The 17,479-nt window shown below is 44.5% G+C and overlaps 1 protein-coding gene across 6 annotated transcripts in view; it reads left to right on the forward strand.

The window, feature by feature from the left end:
- Positions 1–755: 755 nt before the first annotated feature.
- The window catches only part of MYRF (myelin regulatory factor), a 177,854-nt gene continuing 161,130 nt past the window's right edge, over positions 756–17,479 (forward strand). For all 6 annotated transcript variants that reach the window (XM_033928865.1, XM_033928866.1, XM_033928868.1 and 3 more), the window contains exon 1: positions 756–999. In XM_033928865.1, the coding sequence (XP_033784756.1) occupies positions 954–999 (46 nt within the window). In that variant the 5' untranslated portion in view covers positions 756–953. The remainder of the gene's footprint in view (positions 1,000–17,479) is intronic.

The raw sequence follows: 17,479 nt of genomic DNA on the forward strand, positions 1-17,479 counted from the left end.
CAACCCTTCTCAACATGTACCATCATATCTGTAATATATCTCCTAGGGATGTGGATTCATCAGTGCACATTTCGGGCCCTTTTACTAAAGTTTGTGAAATGGGAAAAAAGGGGTCTGAAAATGAACAAGAAATGTTTATAGACACATCCTTATCAATTAATATACTGGACTGGCACAACAATTATGGATGGACATTCCATATTGGAACTGTAAAAAGTGGCTCTTGCAATGTATCTTTTTTATATTAAATGTACGCAAAGGATCAAAAAGTTTATTAAAGTGCCCCTAAAATAGATGCAGCATAAAAATTAAATGCAAAACTAAAGAGCCCAGACCAGATCCAGTATTTCCATGGTGAATATTGGGTACAGGAGCGATGCCACTGCTCTGTGGTTTTGACCCTACAGCAGTGGTTCAGCAGTGGAGCAGTTCCAGCGGGGGAAACCCTTCCGTAAATGTATCCCACCTCATGGTAAGAAATCTCCGATTCCGAAGTGAACTCTCCGTCCCTGAAGGTGTCCGCTCGACTTCGTGACAGCCCTGACGTCATCAGCCCAAGGGAAAGTCCGTGCAAGAGTAGAGAGAGCCGGAGGTAGGAAGAGACCTACAGAAAGAGCGAGCGAGAGAGGTGTGAGGGGGCAGTGGAGTGACACCCGGAGGAAGAGACAAAGGGGGCAGGGGAAAAGAATCAGGAGGGGGGGGGGGAACCCCTCTGAAAAACAGAGACACTCAAGTGCGAAGGAAGGAGAGAGAAATATTCAGAGAGGGGGGGGTGGCGGGAGACTGGAAAAAAGACAAAGAGGGAGAGGGGATTCCTGCAGTCCGGAGCCCGCTAGAGGGATGAGCGAGTAGCGAGCAGAGCCCAACTTCGCTCCGATCGGTCCCCGGAGAGCGCCGCTGGGCCGGCCCCCGCTTCATGGCCGCAGGGAGCCGGCGCCTGTAGGGCGGGAGCCATGGAAGTGGTGGACGAGACGGAGGCGCTGCAGCGCTTCTTCGAAGGTAAGATCGCGCGCGCACCGTCTAGACCGTATGCACAAAACAATGACTCCGCGAACGTGTCACCAATGGAATACTCTAGGGAAGTAACATCCAGGAACTGAGAATCGAATGTACGTAGTAACGCGTAAGGGATGAAAATTAAGATGTCGGGTGGGAACCAGCCAAACGGGAATCCAAAGATTCCATAAGGCATCATCACTTTGGGGATTTGGGATTAGGTAGTAGGGGTGTCTTTGCTCAAGTTTTTTGTTGGTTAGACTGCCTTGCTAGTCTTGGGTGGAGAGCCTTCTGGTCCTAAGTGGCCCAACCTCTCTGGTCCTTCTTCTCTGTATCCACCATTATAGGTTTCCTTCGTTTTGCAATCTCCGGTCCTATTATGTTCTTTTTCGGAGATTTTTTTTGTTTGTCCACGTTGGGACGAAAATGTCCGTTTTTAGTGGCCTTATGTATCGTTTTAGTTCTCGCCTAAGACCACAGCAGGAGGGGGAGGGGATGGTCTTGAAATGAATTTCTAGGGGACAAGTCCAGGACAAATATCAGGAAGTTCTGCTTCACGCAACCAGTGGTGGACACCTGGAATGCTCTCCCAGAGGAAGTTATTGCGGAATCGACCGTCCTAGGATTCAAAAGCAAACTAGATGCACATCTCCTTACGAGAGGCATAGAGGGATATGGGTGACTGAAAATTACGCCAGGTGTACACCTGGCTGGGCCTCCGCGTGTGCGGATCGCCAGACTTGATAGACCAAAGGTCTGATCCGGAGATGGCGCTTCTTATGTTCTTATGAAGCCGACACATGTGGCCCAAACCTCCCAAACCCTTGTTACTTTTCGCCCCAGTTCCTTCTTTCGCACTTTTTTTTTTCTATACTTTACGGAAATGAATGTAGTTCGCTTTGAGAATATATCGGTTAAATACGATTTATTTACTGCCACAGTTAACATTTTTTTAGCCTGTGAAATTTTTTCTGTATTTAAGCATCTTAATCTGTTTAGTAGAGTGGAAGTACAATTTTCAGCATTAACTACTAAATTATAATTTCTTATAAAATTGTCCTTGGAGAAGGGAATTGCTAATTTAAAAGAATTATTCTAATGGACAGATAGACAGAGAGGAGAAAAGAGTAAATGGAAGAAAGTGGAATAGAAATTTGTGTGTCTTTCATGGCTGTCTCATTGTTAAGTACAGGTTACAGGATGCGTTGCTCATGTCCAGCTCTACTTCACTGGTTAAGACCAGGGGTCCCCAAAGTCCCTCCTTGAGGGCCGAATCCAGTCGGGTTTTCAGGATTTCCCCAATGAATATGCATTGAAAGCAGTGCATGCACCTAGATCTCATGCATATACATTGGGGAAATCCTGAAAACCCGACTGGATTCGGACCTCAAGGAGGGACTTTGGGGACCCCTGATTTAGACACTAGAACAGGGGTGTCCAACTCCAGTCCTCGAGGGCCGGAATCCAGTCAGGTTTTCAGGATTTCCCCAATGAATATGCATTGAAAGCAGTGCATGCACCTAGATCTCATGCATATTCATTGGGGAAATCCTGAAAACCCGACTGGATTCGGCCTTCGAGGAGGGACTTTGGGGACCCCTGGGTTAAGACAGTCCTTCATCTAAGAGGTTCCAGCACATCCCTCCTTTGCTAAAGTCAACGTTCAGACAGGTAGTAAGTACAGTAACAGCTCCTTTTCCTAAGCTGCGATAGTGGTTTTAGCGCATTCTGAATTGTCGTGCGTGCTAGAGCTTAACGCCAGCATTGAGCTGGTGCTAGTTCTAACCACGTAGCGTGGGTTTAGCGCATGCTAAAATTCTGTGCGTGCTAAACACGCCATCACAGCTTCGTAAAAGGAGCTCTAAGTGTTCTCTCCCTCTTCTAGTTCTTTGCCGGATGGACAATCTAAGGAGGGACTTTTTATTGATCTCATAGATCTTATATTTGTGTAAGAAGAAGTAATATGTAGGGGGGTGGGAGTGAAAGGGGGGGTATATCTTTTGTTTTGGTATTATTCCTGATGGTAATGATGGATGGGGGAGGGAATTTTTATCGTGGTTGATTATCATTATTTGTATTGTAAATTGTGTTGCACTTTTTGTTGGCATTAAAAACTAAATAAAATTAAAAAAAAAAAATATGTAGAAATATGTAGAATGTAATATGTAGAAATAAAACCCAAAAGAAGAAGAAAATTCTGTATTAGTTGTGGGGTTGAAAGTCTTGTCAAAATCCCACTTCAGAAGGCTGAGGTGATCCAGAAGTTGTGATGAACCAGGAAAGTGTAAAATACATTTCAGAGCACGAGTCAGGGAGACACAAAGAATTAAAGGATAGACAGAGAAAAAAAAATGACAGAGCAACGGTCAATGTAAAAGGGACTAAAGTTTCTGGAGATTTGTCCATGGCTATTTGGAAAACTGTTTACCTGCTCTGCTTCAGAAGAGCAGAGTGAATGTTTAAAATGTCTGGCCTTTGGTTGCCCACTGCCTTAGAAACTGTATCTTCATGAAGGAAAGAGTTACTACAGTCTGCAAATATTTGGGATCTCTCTCTCTCTCCTCTTTAATTTATGGGAAACTGGATATCTAGAAAAATGTTCTGTGCAGCTTAAAAAAAAAAACCCCGAGTGGAGGAGGGGAAAGCTTAGACAAGGGCAAGGAGGGAGACAGATTTTGCTGCCCTATAAAATGTTATATATAGTACCTTTCTCTTTTCTGATGATATCAAGGTAGGAATTGGAGAGAAGGGAATTCCTTCAGAAAAAGAAATCCAGGTGGCAAACAGAGACAGACAGATGGGAGGTTTCATACTGAGAACCTGAGCTAGGAGGCAGTCTTACAGCCTGCTAAAACAAAAGGCTGTGAGTGGGGTCCTTAGAGCAGAGAGTGAAAGGGAAGTGTGTACAGACAGAAATCTGTACAGCAAATATGTATGCATGCACGCTTATGTTTTATACCATCCCAACTCTTGTATTCCGCAAATGTCAGCTAGGAATCATTGCAGCTTACACAGTATTAGAATTGCTACAGAGACATAGATATTATATAGAAATTGCACAGAAGATATCATGCAGGGGACTGCATGGGAATGGGTCAATGCATTGAGGGAAAAAGGTGAGTTTTCAGCGCTTTCCTGAATCGGACGTTTGTGGTGTGGGTGTTTGTCGAAGGCTGCCCGGGAGGTGGTTCAAGGTTCTGGGCCCCTGAAACTCGAAGGTGGTCTCGAAGAGAGCCTTCCTTCAAACATGGCAAGCGGAGGAAGGGGTGCTAGTTTCCATCGTTGGGTTGTCCTTGGTTTAATTTTATTTAAGATGCCGCCCTTCCATAAGCAATAACAGAACGGTTTACAAAATTACAGTTAAAATAGAATGGAACTCCATATCCACAAAAGAAATAATGGTTAGTACAGAGTCGAAAAAATATATATAAATTTAAGGGGGGGAAAAATATATAAAACATTTTCCAGATTGCCTCACTAGTAAACCCTCATGACACCAGAATCATCTAACTGAATAGAAAAGAGAGTTCTAAATTTCAAATAAGCGGGTTCGAGACGCGCCTTGGGTGGGTTTTCCCTGGAGAGGCAGAGTCGACATTAAAGCTATTAAAAAACTAAGCTGAAAACCTTTTACTGTTGTGAAGCATTTGGGGAGGATTTGGTTATATCAGAAATAATGCAGATAAATATTAGTGAAATGGGTCTATTAGTCAAAACCCTGTGATACACAGCAGATGGAGGTAATCTTGTTTGGAATTGTTTAGATCTGTCCCATTTTAAGATGGAGCTCCTTATATATTGCATATTTGTAAACTGCTTGGACCTGTCAAAAGAACAAGTAGTATAAGAAGTTTTAATACAAATAAAACATGAATATATACTTTATTTCTATCTCAATCCAGTCCACCAGGTACACCTGGCCAGCCAGATTTTGAGGATATCCACTATGAATAAATTTGCATGAGATTTACATACAGTAGAGCACGTACAATTATCTCATGCACATTCATTGAGGAGATCCTGAAAAACCTAATGGGTATGTCCCGAGGTCTGGGTTGAGAGCCCCTGGTTTATTCTTATATAACGTTTCGGACATCTGTGAAATCTTATTTGTATGAGAAACCTCTATTCGTGAAAGACTAAACGTTTAAGGAAACCTGTGAAATCTCTGTCGTATAACAAGTTCTAATCTAGCTTGTCCATCACTGAGGTAAAAGTCTTCACACACCTTGTCCACTGTTAACATTTTCTTCTCTACAAAATACAATTCAAAACGCATTCAGGCAGGAGTTTGTTTCACTGATCTATGCAACATGGCGGCGAAAAGGGCAAACAGAATGCTAGGAATGATTAAGAAGGGAATCACGAATAGATCGGAGAAGGTAATCATGCCGCTGTACCGGGCCATGGTACGCCCTCACCTGGAATACTGCGTCCAGCAACACACAGGATTTTGTAGACCGCAATAATATCTCCCCTCAGTCGGCTCAGCCATAATTAGAGGACTAACTGTTCCTATTTTGGGGTGGGTGGGGAATAAAAGGTAAGGAAGTTCTGTTGGCATTAGCACTTGCAGTATTTGGGGGAGGGAGGTGTGCTTTCCCCTTGCTCACCTGAAACTATATCTATGGTTAAAATGATTAATGAAAAAGAAAGAGAAGAGAGGCAGGCGAAAGGCAGGAAAGACCCAAGAGAAGAACATGGGGAAAGTAGGAGAAAAACAAGGGCAGCAATGAAATAAGACAAAAATTACAGAGTAACAAGGATGGAGGGAGGAAAGAGCAGTGTGATAGGAGTAGGAATGACATGGGGACAAATTTTTCCCCATCCCTGCGGAAACTCATTTTCACATCCCCGCAAGTTATTTTTCTATTCCTGCCCCAACCCTGCAAGCTCTGTCCTCATCTGCACAAGCCTCAGACACTTCAAAATCCTAAGTAGCAACCTTCTAGAGCCAAGATTGTGATGTTATAATGCCTCATTCCACCAATGCCTAAGCTCCATCCTCATCTGCGCAAGCCTCAAACACTTTAAAATCATAAGTGTTCGAGGCTTGAGCGGTTAAGGAAGAGCTTACAGGAATGGAGTAAGGTCAGCGACAAAACTCACAGGGACAGGATGGGGAAATTGAGGTCCTATGGGGACCGTCATTCTCTAAATAGGAGTTTCAATTCAAGTTTCATTAAGGCTTGATATACCGCTTTACATTCCTAAGCAGTTTACATCATACATTGTTAAAAAAAAATTAGGGGGTATTACAAACGCAGTTAAAATGTTAAACAAATCATGCAAAAAAAACCCAAACTAGAAACAAAAAGGAAGTGGCTGGGGTTACATTACTTAAAATAAAAAAAAGAGATAGGGAAGGAAAACCCAAAAGGGCATGAAGAGAATTTTGCATCATAGTCCAAGTCTAAATTTTGTACCCCGTCTTTAAAGAGAAAGGTTTTAAGCTGGCAGCCTCACTGTATTTTCACAACACATCCAAACAGCTCTTAGGCTCTTCTCGGCTGTCCACATTCTTGTTTTGATTTCACACATTCTTCAGAGGCTCCAGACTCTCAGTTAGTGTGGATGTAATGTATGCAGATAACATACCTACAACCTGTGTGCATTTCTGTGCAGTCTGTGTGCCCAGAGAGTACACGTAAAATGGGAGGCAGTGTATGCAAATCAATGTCATGCTTATTCACTGTGGATATCCTGATAACCCAACTGGCAAGAGGTACTCCAGGATCGAGTTGGAAAACACTGGCCTAGTCTGGGATGTACTCTATTGAACATCGCAGTACTAACACACTCATGTGTGTCCCTTTATTGGGCAGAGAGTTTCTGGTCCCCAGCGGGTTTCCTGGATTCTTCAATTAGTCCAGGGCTGCCCAATTCCGGTCCTCGAGATCTACTGGCAGGCCATGTTTTCAGGATATCCACAATGAATATGCATGAGAGAGATTTGCCTGCACTGCCTTCTCGGTATGCAAATCTCTCTCGTGCATATTCATTGTGGATATCCTGAAAACCTGGCCTGCCTGTAGATCTCGAGGACCGGAATTGGGCAGCCCTGAATTAGTCTCAGTTTAGCAAATGGCGAAATGGACCACCCAAGGTTAAAACGCACTAGCGTTTGTTGACTAAAACCTTTGAGGATTGGCAGACTCTTCTATAAAGATTACACTCCTGGATGTACCACACAAAACGCCGCCAACCTTTTATCCTACTCTTATTCAACAGGGGAACTGTGGTAGTATTTCTCCCAGATCTGCTTTATTTACAAGAGCAAAGTTAAGGATAAAATCCAGTCCACTGACAGGTCATAGTGAAGGAATGTAACATCGCTCCAAAAAAACAGAGCAGTAGAGTCCGCACCGTTCCAGCAGGTTGTTTCTGGTGGACACTGTCCCAACCATCAGTTGGTGACGCTTCCTTTGGGTGACATGGAATTGGTTTGTTCTTACTGGCACCGTTTGCTGCTTTTTTTTCCAGCACTCTTGAACTCTGCATCATCGTATGCAAAGTGCAGGTCTTACTCTCAGATCTTCAGCAGTGACCAGAAATCGTCCTAGATGATGGGAACACATTTTACTGGTTGTACTGCCTAAGAGTTCAGACTGCAAGCAGGGTACAAACCTGATGTTTTCCAAGTAACTGGCAGCTCATCAATGGGCCAATGCAAAATAACAGCATTATAAATGTGAGCTAAGTTTTTTAGTGAGATAACTACAATATTGCAAAAGGTGAAGTAGGGAAATATAAATAAATTAGTGCAAAAAAACTCCACTTAAAGGTAGCTGAGAGTCTGCTCAAGTGGAAGAAAAAGCCTCGGGTTTTATTGGCAGAGCTCAAGCTCAAACCACCACCACCACCACATGATTGGCTAAAAAACTTCCATAGAGTGAGGTTTAAAATGATTGAATCTTCACAGAGCAATGTCCTGCATGCTGAACCTCAGCGTCTCAGTTTTCAAAGGAAGAACAGCCAACCACAGCTCTCCGTGTTAGCAGCAGGGGAAGTTATGGCCTCTCCTCATTGGATGACAGCACGAAGATACCCATGGCCAATTTCGAGGAGCGCCTATGCACCTTGGAGTCTGCTAATAAAACCATGGCGAACCAACTAAAGGATCATGAAAACAGGGGCAGGCGCAACAATCTGCGCTTTGTGGGGATCCTCAGTACCATCAGAGATGTTGATCTTCGCCAGTGTCTAGAAGATTGGCTGCCTAAGACCGTAGCGCTTCCTGACCCTTTGGCGCCATTCTCCATCGAGCGTGCACACTGCTTGGGACCTCGTCATGATGACAATCTGCAGCTTAAGCCTTTTATCACCAGATTCCTCAACTTCACCCTCAAGGAGCGCACACTGGCTCACTATCGCCTGGGGAGAGACCTCAACCTACACCTAGAGGGGATTAAGTGCTGATCTTTCAAGACTTATTGCCCCAGGTCTCTTCCAGATGCAGAGCTATGGCGCCTTACTGCAATGAGTTGTTCAAGCGCAATATACAGTGAATCCGTGGATTCGGTTATTTGTGATTTGATTTGATTTTTTAAATAAAGCTGCATTCCAGATCTTCCAAACCTTCCTCCCGGCATCCCAGACCTTACCTGGTGGTCTAGCAGGCTTTCAGAGCAGGAGTGGTCTTCCTATGCTTCTGTCCCGTGCAGATCACTCGTAGCAAATGGCTGTGGGGAGTTCCCGTCGTAGTCTCTCGAGACTACTGGAACTCCAGTCCATATGTCCTTTTTCATATGTCCTTCATAAGTAGAGGATGGGGGGGGGGGCGAGCAAGGGGCCCCACACTAATGCTTTTTCGTTCCTATTACCATTTTGTAAAGCAAGGCGCTGGTGGCGGCTGCAAAAGAGCAAGCTACCCTTTGCATCTTCTTTTCTGCCCCTCCTTCACAACCTGGATTTTGTTCTGTGTATACGGGGGCTTGCAGGTCTGGGGGGGACAATTTCCGTGTCTTGCACAGCTGCGGGATGCTTGGCACTTACCCTCCACTACACTTATACCTATCTAAAAATTCACCACTATTACCGCTCACTGGAACGGGAGCTTGGGGAGCACTGGGCCTATGATAAATTGGATCTGCTTTTTCTTTCCACCCCCACCCAAGCTAATAAAATCTCTACATGGTATAGGGAGGGCAGAGACTGTCATGGGGAGGGGTATTTGTCCTCTTTAGTGTGGGAGTGGTCTAGCGAATTGGGGTTGTAGGTCTCCCTTCATGATATCTGTAAACCTTACACTCGGCAGGTACAGTTTGGAAAATAATTCCTGAAAAGTTGGGCATGTCCAAGGTTAGTGAAAGATGGGTTCCAAGAATGCTGATGCAATGTCAGAAGGCCACGAGCCTCCAGTGTTGCCAGGAGAACTTGGAGATGCTCCCTGAATGCCAAGTTAATATTTTTTCCCATCATTTTGTGACTGGAGATGAGACTTGGGTCTATCACAGAGATCCTGAGTCCAAAATGGAGTCAATGCAGTGGAAGCACAAGCCATCCCCCACCCCAAAAATATTCAAGACAGAAAAATCTGCAGGTAAAGTCATGGCAGCTGTCTTCCAGAACGTTGAAGGACTTTTGCTTCTGGACTTCATGCCACACAAGACAACCATAACCAGGGAGAGTTACACCAACACAATGATCGCTTTGCAGGAGTCAATCAAGGAGAAAAGATGAGGAAAACTCACAGCAGGCGTTCTGCTTCTTCACGAAAATGCACCGGTGCACGTTGCAACAATCACAGGCTGCCATCCGAGAATGTGGGTTTCAGCAGCTGAACCATCCACCCTACAGTCCTGACCTGGCTCCCTCAGATTATTTCCTGTTCCGAGTTTTGAAGAACTCTCTCCATTTTCAAGCGATGAAGATGTCAAGAAAGCTGTGACATCCTGGTTTGAAGGTCAAAGGAGCTAGTCGTTGCAGGAAAAGTGGATGAAGTATATGGAGCTAACAGAGGACTATACTGAAAAATAAAACACAAATTTTTTTGAAAACTCTTTTCTTTCCTACTGAAATATATAAATTATTGAATGCCCCTTGAACATCATTGTAAATTCCTCCTTATGACCCAGCTAAACAAAGACACTGTGAAACCTATTCTAGGTGGGCTCAGGAGGACAATTTCAAGAGAAGCCAGTTACCCCCACAAACATTGTAGTTGGATGAGCAGGTTTGAAACTCACCCTCTGCATTTCTCAGCATAAAGTTTTTGTGCTGCTCTGAGAATCTGCCTGAAAAGGACTGAGCGAGACTAGCTAAGATATGAAATCAAACTGTAAACCAAAGAGGGGTAATCTTTATCACTGTGTTTGTTTGAACTGCCAGCTGAATGATTTTAAAAATCTTTTTTGGCCAGTACTGGTGCTTTAATGGGCGCGGAGGGGTCTGGACCAGAAACAAATAAACCTACTTCAGAGAAACAGCTGTGCCATTTCATTCTCTGGCACCAGAAAACCCTCATTTAACTATCATGGCAACAAATGAAAGGGGAAAAGTCACAAAAGCTTGTTTTTTAACCTACATAATGTCAGCGTGTTCCCTCTACAAAATTCAAACAGTGCCGGTGAAGTCAAAAAGAAATTCGCTCTCTCGATCTCGCTCTTTGCTTTTCAAGCCGTGAGTCGTTTTGCGTGAATAATAGTCTGAAAAGGTTTACTAGGACCTGTAGAGCTGTGTTTCCCAAGTCGGTCCTGGAGTACTTCATCGCCAGTCAGGTTTTCAGGATATCCACAATGAATAGATTTGCATATCATGGAGACAGTGTATGCAAATCAATTTTATGCATATTCGTATCCTGACAACCTGCCTGGCAAGGAGGTACTCCAGGACTGACCTGGGAAACACTGCTGAAGAAAGAAGATGTCCTCCTGTACTGGGTAAGGTATTTAGCAGTTCCCCCGAATTGGTTTCTATGTTTGTGTGTTACTGTGTTGTGTTGTGAGTAGGCGAGGATGTCTTGGCGTATTCATAGGTCATGGGCAGGTAATCTCAGTCTTCAATGATTACAACCCAATCAGGCTTTTTGGAATTCCCCAGTGAATAAGCATAGTAACATAGTAAATGACGGCAGGTATGGCTGTATGGCTCATCCAGTCTGCCCAACAGTCACATTCATTCTCAAGGCAAGAAACTAGTAATTATTCATTTTACTTGCTAAGTTTCAGTATAAGATAAGCACTTTAAAGCATCAGTGCACTTTGTATTTACAATATACTTTTTGTTAATTTCGAGTATCAAACTGGTATGTGGACTTTAGGGAAATTATATTTATAATTTTTAGATTATGATATATTTGACTATTTAATAAGAATGAAATAGTATTCAAAAATTAGCATTTTTGTGAAAGTATCAATTTGAATTAAAATTAGTAGTAGAATTAGAAGTCAGTAATTAATTTGGTAGGTAGGTTGGGTCAAGCCAGTGATGTTGTAAAGGAGTAAGAGAAAGATGGTTTCTTTTCTCGTGAAGAAATCCCAGAATGGGAAGATCTACTCCACAATCTGAGGCTTAGCCCTATATATAAAAAAATCTTTAATTAACCTTCCATCTAAAATCTTAACTAAAATATTTCTCAACTATTTAGTTTATCAGTCTAAAGTCATTTTTGATTTGTTAATGGTTCTTAGTGTTTGCAGTTACTCCTAAGTCTACCACCTCATAATATGTCCCCTAGTTTTACCTCTGCTCCCTCTCTAAAATAGATTTGTTGGTAGATGAATTCCCTTCAAGTATTTAAACTTCTGTATCATATCTCCTCTATCCCTTTTTTTCCTTCAGGGTATACCTATTCAAGTATTCAAGCCTCTTCTCATAAATCTCTTGGTGCAATCTTGATATCATTTTCATCGCCTTCCTCTGGACCGCTTTGAGTCTTCATACATCCTTAGCAAGGTGTGGCCTCCAGAAGTGAGCACAACGACTTGTACAAGGGCATCAACACTTCTCAACACACATAGAGAGAGGGCAAGTCCTCTCTCTATGTGTGCGAGTGTGTGGCCTCAGCACCCTGAGATTGTGGGTTCAAATCCCTCACTGCTCCTTGTGACCCTGGGCAAGTCACTTAATCCCCTCATTGCCCCAGGTAGACTAGATAGAGTTTGAGCCCACCGGGACAGATAGGGAAATAGGATAAAGTACCTAAAGGTAAACCACTTAGGATATAAGTGGTATAAAAATAAATGAAATAAAATAAATGTAGCCCAGCATCCTTCTGTTATGTCACATTGTTTTGCAGCCTTGAGATGCTCAGACACTATCACGCCAAGGTCCCTCTCCCTGTCTGTGCTGATGAGCTGGAGTGAGCTTTGACAGAAATTTTAGTGGTTGGAACCTAAGCACAGTACCGGGCAGAGCTTTGGATTCTTGGCCAGAAATAGCTAAGAAGAAGAAAAAATAATAATTTAAATTGAATCAGGTTGGGCAGACTGGATGGACCATTTGGGTCTTTATCTGCCGTCATCTACTAAGTTACTATAATAATAATAATAATATAAGTTTATATACCGCAGGACCGTGAAGTTCTAGGCGGTTTACAATAATTAAAAGATGGTACAGATTGAGTGGATTTAGCAATGTTCTGCCGGTTAACATTGATTGAAAGATGCTACAAATTGAGTGGACTTAAACTTAAAAGCTAATGATTAACAGCTCTAGGGATCAGTTATTGTGGAATGAGATTGTGCAGGTCATTTGCCTAAGTACTTTAGGAACAGATATGTTTTTAGGCGTTTCCTAAATTCCCCATAAGTAGCAGACGTAAGCAATTGTTCTAGATCTTTACCCCATAATGCTGCCTGATATGAGAGGAGATGTTGATGATGTCTTTTAAATTTACATCCTCTAACCGGAGGGGAAACAAAATTCAAGTGTGAGCTTCTCTTATGTCTGTTGACTGAGAAAGAGAAAAGGTCAGTTATGTATTTAGGGGCTAAACAGAATAGTACCTTAAAATAGAAACAACCAAACTTGAACTCCATCGGCAGCCCATGCAGAAGTCGGTAGGAAGGTGTTACATGATCAAACTTCTTCAACCCGAAGATCAGTCTGATCTGACTAGTTGTAGTCGCCGCATATTCTTCTGGAAAACTGCCAAGTAGGCGATATTACTGTAATCATGTTGACTCAGTATGAGGGATTGTACCAAAATTCTGAATGATGACACATCAAAATATGCTCTAATGGACCGAAGCTTCCAGAGAGTGAAGAAACCCTTTCTGATTATGGAGTCCACCTGGTCTTTCATATCAGCTTCTCACCCCAAAGCATATACCTGTACAGCTCCTTTGGAGTTTTACTGCCCAAGTGCGTTGCTCTGCACTCCTTCGCATTAAAATTTAACTGCCAGGTATTAGACCAGTCTTCCAATATTCGCAGATCTCTTTTCATGCTTTCTATTTCCTCCGGCGTGTCTACTCTGTTGCAAATCTTCATGTCATGTGTAAAATGATACACTGTTCTTTCCAATCTTTCAGAAATATCACTCACAAATATATTTAACAGCGGGATCTGGATAGCCCCTGATGCCGTCCCTACACCCCACCTCCCCTTATCCTTGTCCCAATAACTGAAACCACACACAAACTTGGAATATAGCCGCAGCTCAATTTATTAATCAAACAGCAACTAAATTCATTTGCATAAATTAACATCCTTAACACAGTAACTTCATATAACAAAATCTTCCAGCTCCTCCCGAGCTACCCGGTGTAAACATCAATAAATGGCCCCCAACCCCGCCATGAACAGCAAGAGTCTGAGGGGTGGCATGACCTCATGCCCCTTTAACCAGGTCAGTAGACCCCAAGACACGGCTCCCAGCCGGCCCTCCGCTTATCGCCGGATGAGCCCCAGCACCCAGTAGCTCGGGAGATCCGCCTACCCGAGCCACTAAGGCCACTAATAGAGGGCGGGTGGGCGGGGAAAAAGCCGCCCTGGAGGACCCAGAAAAAACCGAGTCCTCCAAGGTCCCAGCTTTAAAACCTCCTCCGTTGCCGCCCCCTTTTACCCCATTAACCAATCGCGCACCAGTTTTCTGGCGCGCTACTTTCCCACACGCTTACTCTTTTCCCCACTCCTCCTCCTAACCCCTACTCTCCAAAGACTCGTGGGCGACACAGGGCTCCCAGCCCCGTGTTATCATACGACCTTCGAGACGGGCTCTCGGGCTACTCTGAACAGAACAGGCCCCAAAACAGATCTCTAAGACACACCACTGTTCACCTATCTTTCCTCCGAGCAAATTTCATTCACCATCGCTCTCTGTCGCCTGTCCGTCAACCATTTTCTAATATGGGTCACCACTTTGGGTCCTAACCTCAGCCCACTAACCTTATTGATGAGCCTCCTATGAGGAACCACGTCAATGGCTTTAGCGAAATCCAGACAGACTACATCTCTGTTTGGGTGCCCTGCCTCCATTGTATGCAAATAAATCTCATGCATATTCATGAGGAAACCCCAGATGGGTTGTGGCCTTTGAGGACTGCAGTTCCCCAACCCTGTCATAGTGGAAGAAGGAGCTGGTTTTATGATTAAACTGCATTAGGCACAAGGCACTGCCAGCAAAGCCAGTGTAGGACTGTCTGGGTTCCCGGATGGACTTTCTGAAACCCGGCAGTGTGTCCAGGTTTTGGAAAGCCTCGAGCTCCGGCCACACCTGGAGGGCCTTCAACAAACATGTGCAGACGACATCACACGCATCTGCGCATGCTGGAGGCCCTCCAGACCGTGTGTGACTGCTACATTCAGTACCCTACATTCAGGAAAAAGAGGAGTAGCTTTTGGGGGGCGGGGCAGTGGGAAGAATGGGGCGGGGCCGGGCTGGGGGCAGGGTCGTGCATCCAGGTTTGTCCATCTTCAAATCTGGTAACCCTAACTGAATGCAGTCAGTGGTACTCGAACCTCTCGTGGGGGCCCAACAGCCAGTAGGGCTTTCAGGATGTTCCTAACGAGCACGTATAACACAGATTTGCATGCCTGTCATCTCCATTATATGCAAATCGGTTTCCCAATAAAAGATAAAGATAAAAGTCATTTCCCCAGGTAAATAGGCTATTTGCAAACTGCCTGTCCTTTCGGCAGGTAAAAATATGCACCAATGTATCTTTGAGTTTGTCTGGCTGTCGGGGTCTATAGTTTTGCTTTGACTTCAACTGCTCTTTGCTGCCCCCAGAAGCTGCTGCCCTAGGCAGCTGCCTAGTTTTGCCTAGAGGATGGGCAGGCCCTGACTGCTAGGTTAGCGAGCCGGATAGGATTCATTGCTCTTCCAGCTATTGTACAGTATTACACTGGATGTAGCAGACCCTCTGTATATTCAAACATTTTTATTGAAGGAACAGCATAAAAATACATTCATATAATACATAAAGATATTCCTTACAAATAATTTCACGTATTTAAAATGCCAATCCATATAATCTATAAAATATTATCATAAAATACTATCATTCCTCCAAACATTTTGTATGACGAACCATAATCCCCTGTTATCACCCCTTCTCCCTCTCCCTCCCTCCCTCCCCTTCCCCCTTCCCTCCATCCCATTCTCCCTTCCCTCCCAGGATGAAAGGTGACAAAAATAGCCAGGTGATGGAATACAATGAAGGCAACCATAGTTTCAATGTAGTTGCACTTTTCTTGATAAAGAGCAGTGTTGGTCTGCCTGGGCATTCCACTTAATATGATTCCCTGTGATGGCATCCTACCTTCTAAATACCTGGGACAAGCATGGGAACAGTCAGTGTGTCTGGTAAACTGCGAGTGTGAGGTCACTGTGTCGGGTTCTGGAAGTTCCCCTGTGGAAAAAGCCCTTGTAGATAGACATCGAAGGTTACATTCAGGTTGTTTAGGTGTCGAAATCCTCATTCGGCAATGCCTTGCCTTTTGCAAGCTCTTTCTTCCTCCTTGCTTCTCCCATTCATGGCAAGGGCTTTTGCCCTTGGACTTTGGGCTCTCTGATAACAGCCCAGGGAAGTAAATGAATTTAAAGAATAATTAACCCAGAGTCTGTTTACTGCAACAGGCCAGTCAGCAGCAAAGCGGGAGGAAAAAAAGGACAAACCAACCGCTGAGCGGGATGAAGGCTTGGCCTGGGGTAGGGTTACCATATGACTCCAGAAAAAATATCTGTCTCTATCTAGCCTCTTTACTTCCATTGCGTTCAGTGGAAGTAAAACCCGGATGTCCTTTTTCTGGAGCCACAGAATGAATAAAGCCCATGGTCTGCAATGAGAATGGGACTGAGTTGCCTGTTTTCTTCTTCCTCTGTTCTCTCCTACCTGAAGATGTCTTAAGTAGGGTTACCATATGGCTCCAGAAAAAGGAGGACGGATTGAAAGCAATGGAAGTAAAACCCGGATGTGTCAATGTGTCCTCCTTGTTCTGGAGCCATACGATAACCCTAAGTCTCTCCGTATGCCTTGCTCCCTGACCCCAACCCCCGTGCTTCTAGAAATCTGTAAGAGATTTTTACTCTTCAGAAGACTCAGCTACGTTAATCAACTATTGGGTGCTAAAAATTCTGGAGACTTGAACAAAACATAGCATTTGTGTGAGAAACCAAGAAAAAGTGGGCGGCTTCTACGGTTGTCATTTAGACCTGCTCTATCCCCGGGCAGATGATTGCTCTCTTACTGCCTGAACAGACTAGACAGGGATTCCTTCCTGTCTCTGCTCCCTGTATTCTGTCATCAGGGTACCTTTCTAGTCCCTTTTCTTATACTGCCCCCTGCTGGCTCAAATAGGGATCCGTTTTTCCCACTGTATCCCCCCTCTGTCATTTGTGGCTGGAGCCATGGTTGTGCTGTGAAACCCCTCTTTCAGTGCATTGAACTGGAGCTCTGCGATGGAGAAACAATGCATTCTCTTTGATGTTTTCTAGATGTCTGAGCAAGGTCATGAATAGGAACTCTGTAAAGGCAATTCGAGAACTTAGAGTGTACGCTATGGTGTCCAGAAAAGTGCTTGAGCGCAGTGCACGCTAGTCTATAAGGGTGAGTGTTGGCGCTATTGCACATAACTGCACGGGGGCATTCACATAGGCAGAGCGTGGGAGAGCCATGAGGGAGGCGGCTATTTGTGCGCCCAGCTCAGGACCAATGTTAGACATGCTGAGGCCCAAGATAGAAATTAAGGAGGGGGCCCTCCCCAATTCATCTCCTCCCTGTCCCTGCCCTGATTTCCCCACACAGCTAATGCCCTCCCATCCAGCAGCGCTCCCTTTTTCCTCCTTCCCGCCACCCTTGGGTCCATCCAGTGGCGAGGAGAGGGGAGTGGGGGGGGGGAGATCTGCCCTGAGAATGGTCTTCCTCAGGGCACTGGCACCCCTCCTGCTCTCCGACCCCCCCCCCCCACTCCTCCTGTCGTGCGCATGCCTCTTCCCTCCCCCGTCCCCGCCGTACCTAACTTTGGTGCGAGCAGTTACGAACTTGCTGCTCACGCCTAGGAAGTGATGTCAGAGAGAGCGCCGAAGCCAGCGTGA

Source organism: Geotrypetes seraphini, chromosome 19 (genome assembly GCF_902459505.1).
Source record: "Geotrypetes seraphini chromosome 19, aGeoSer1.1, whole genome shotgun sequence".
NCBI classification, from domain to species: Eukaryota; Metazoa; Chordata; class Amphibia; order Gymnophiona; family Dermophiidae; genus Geotrypetes; species Geotrypetes seraphini.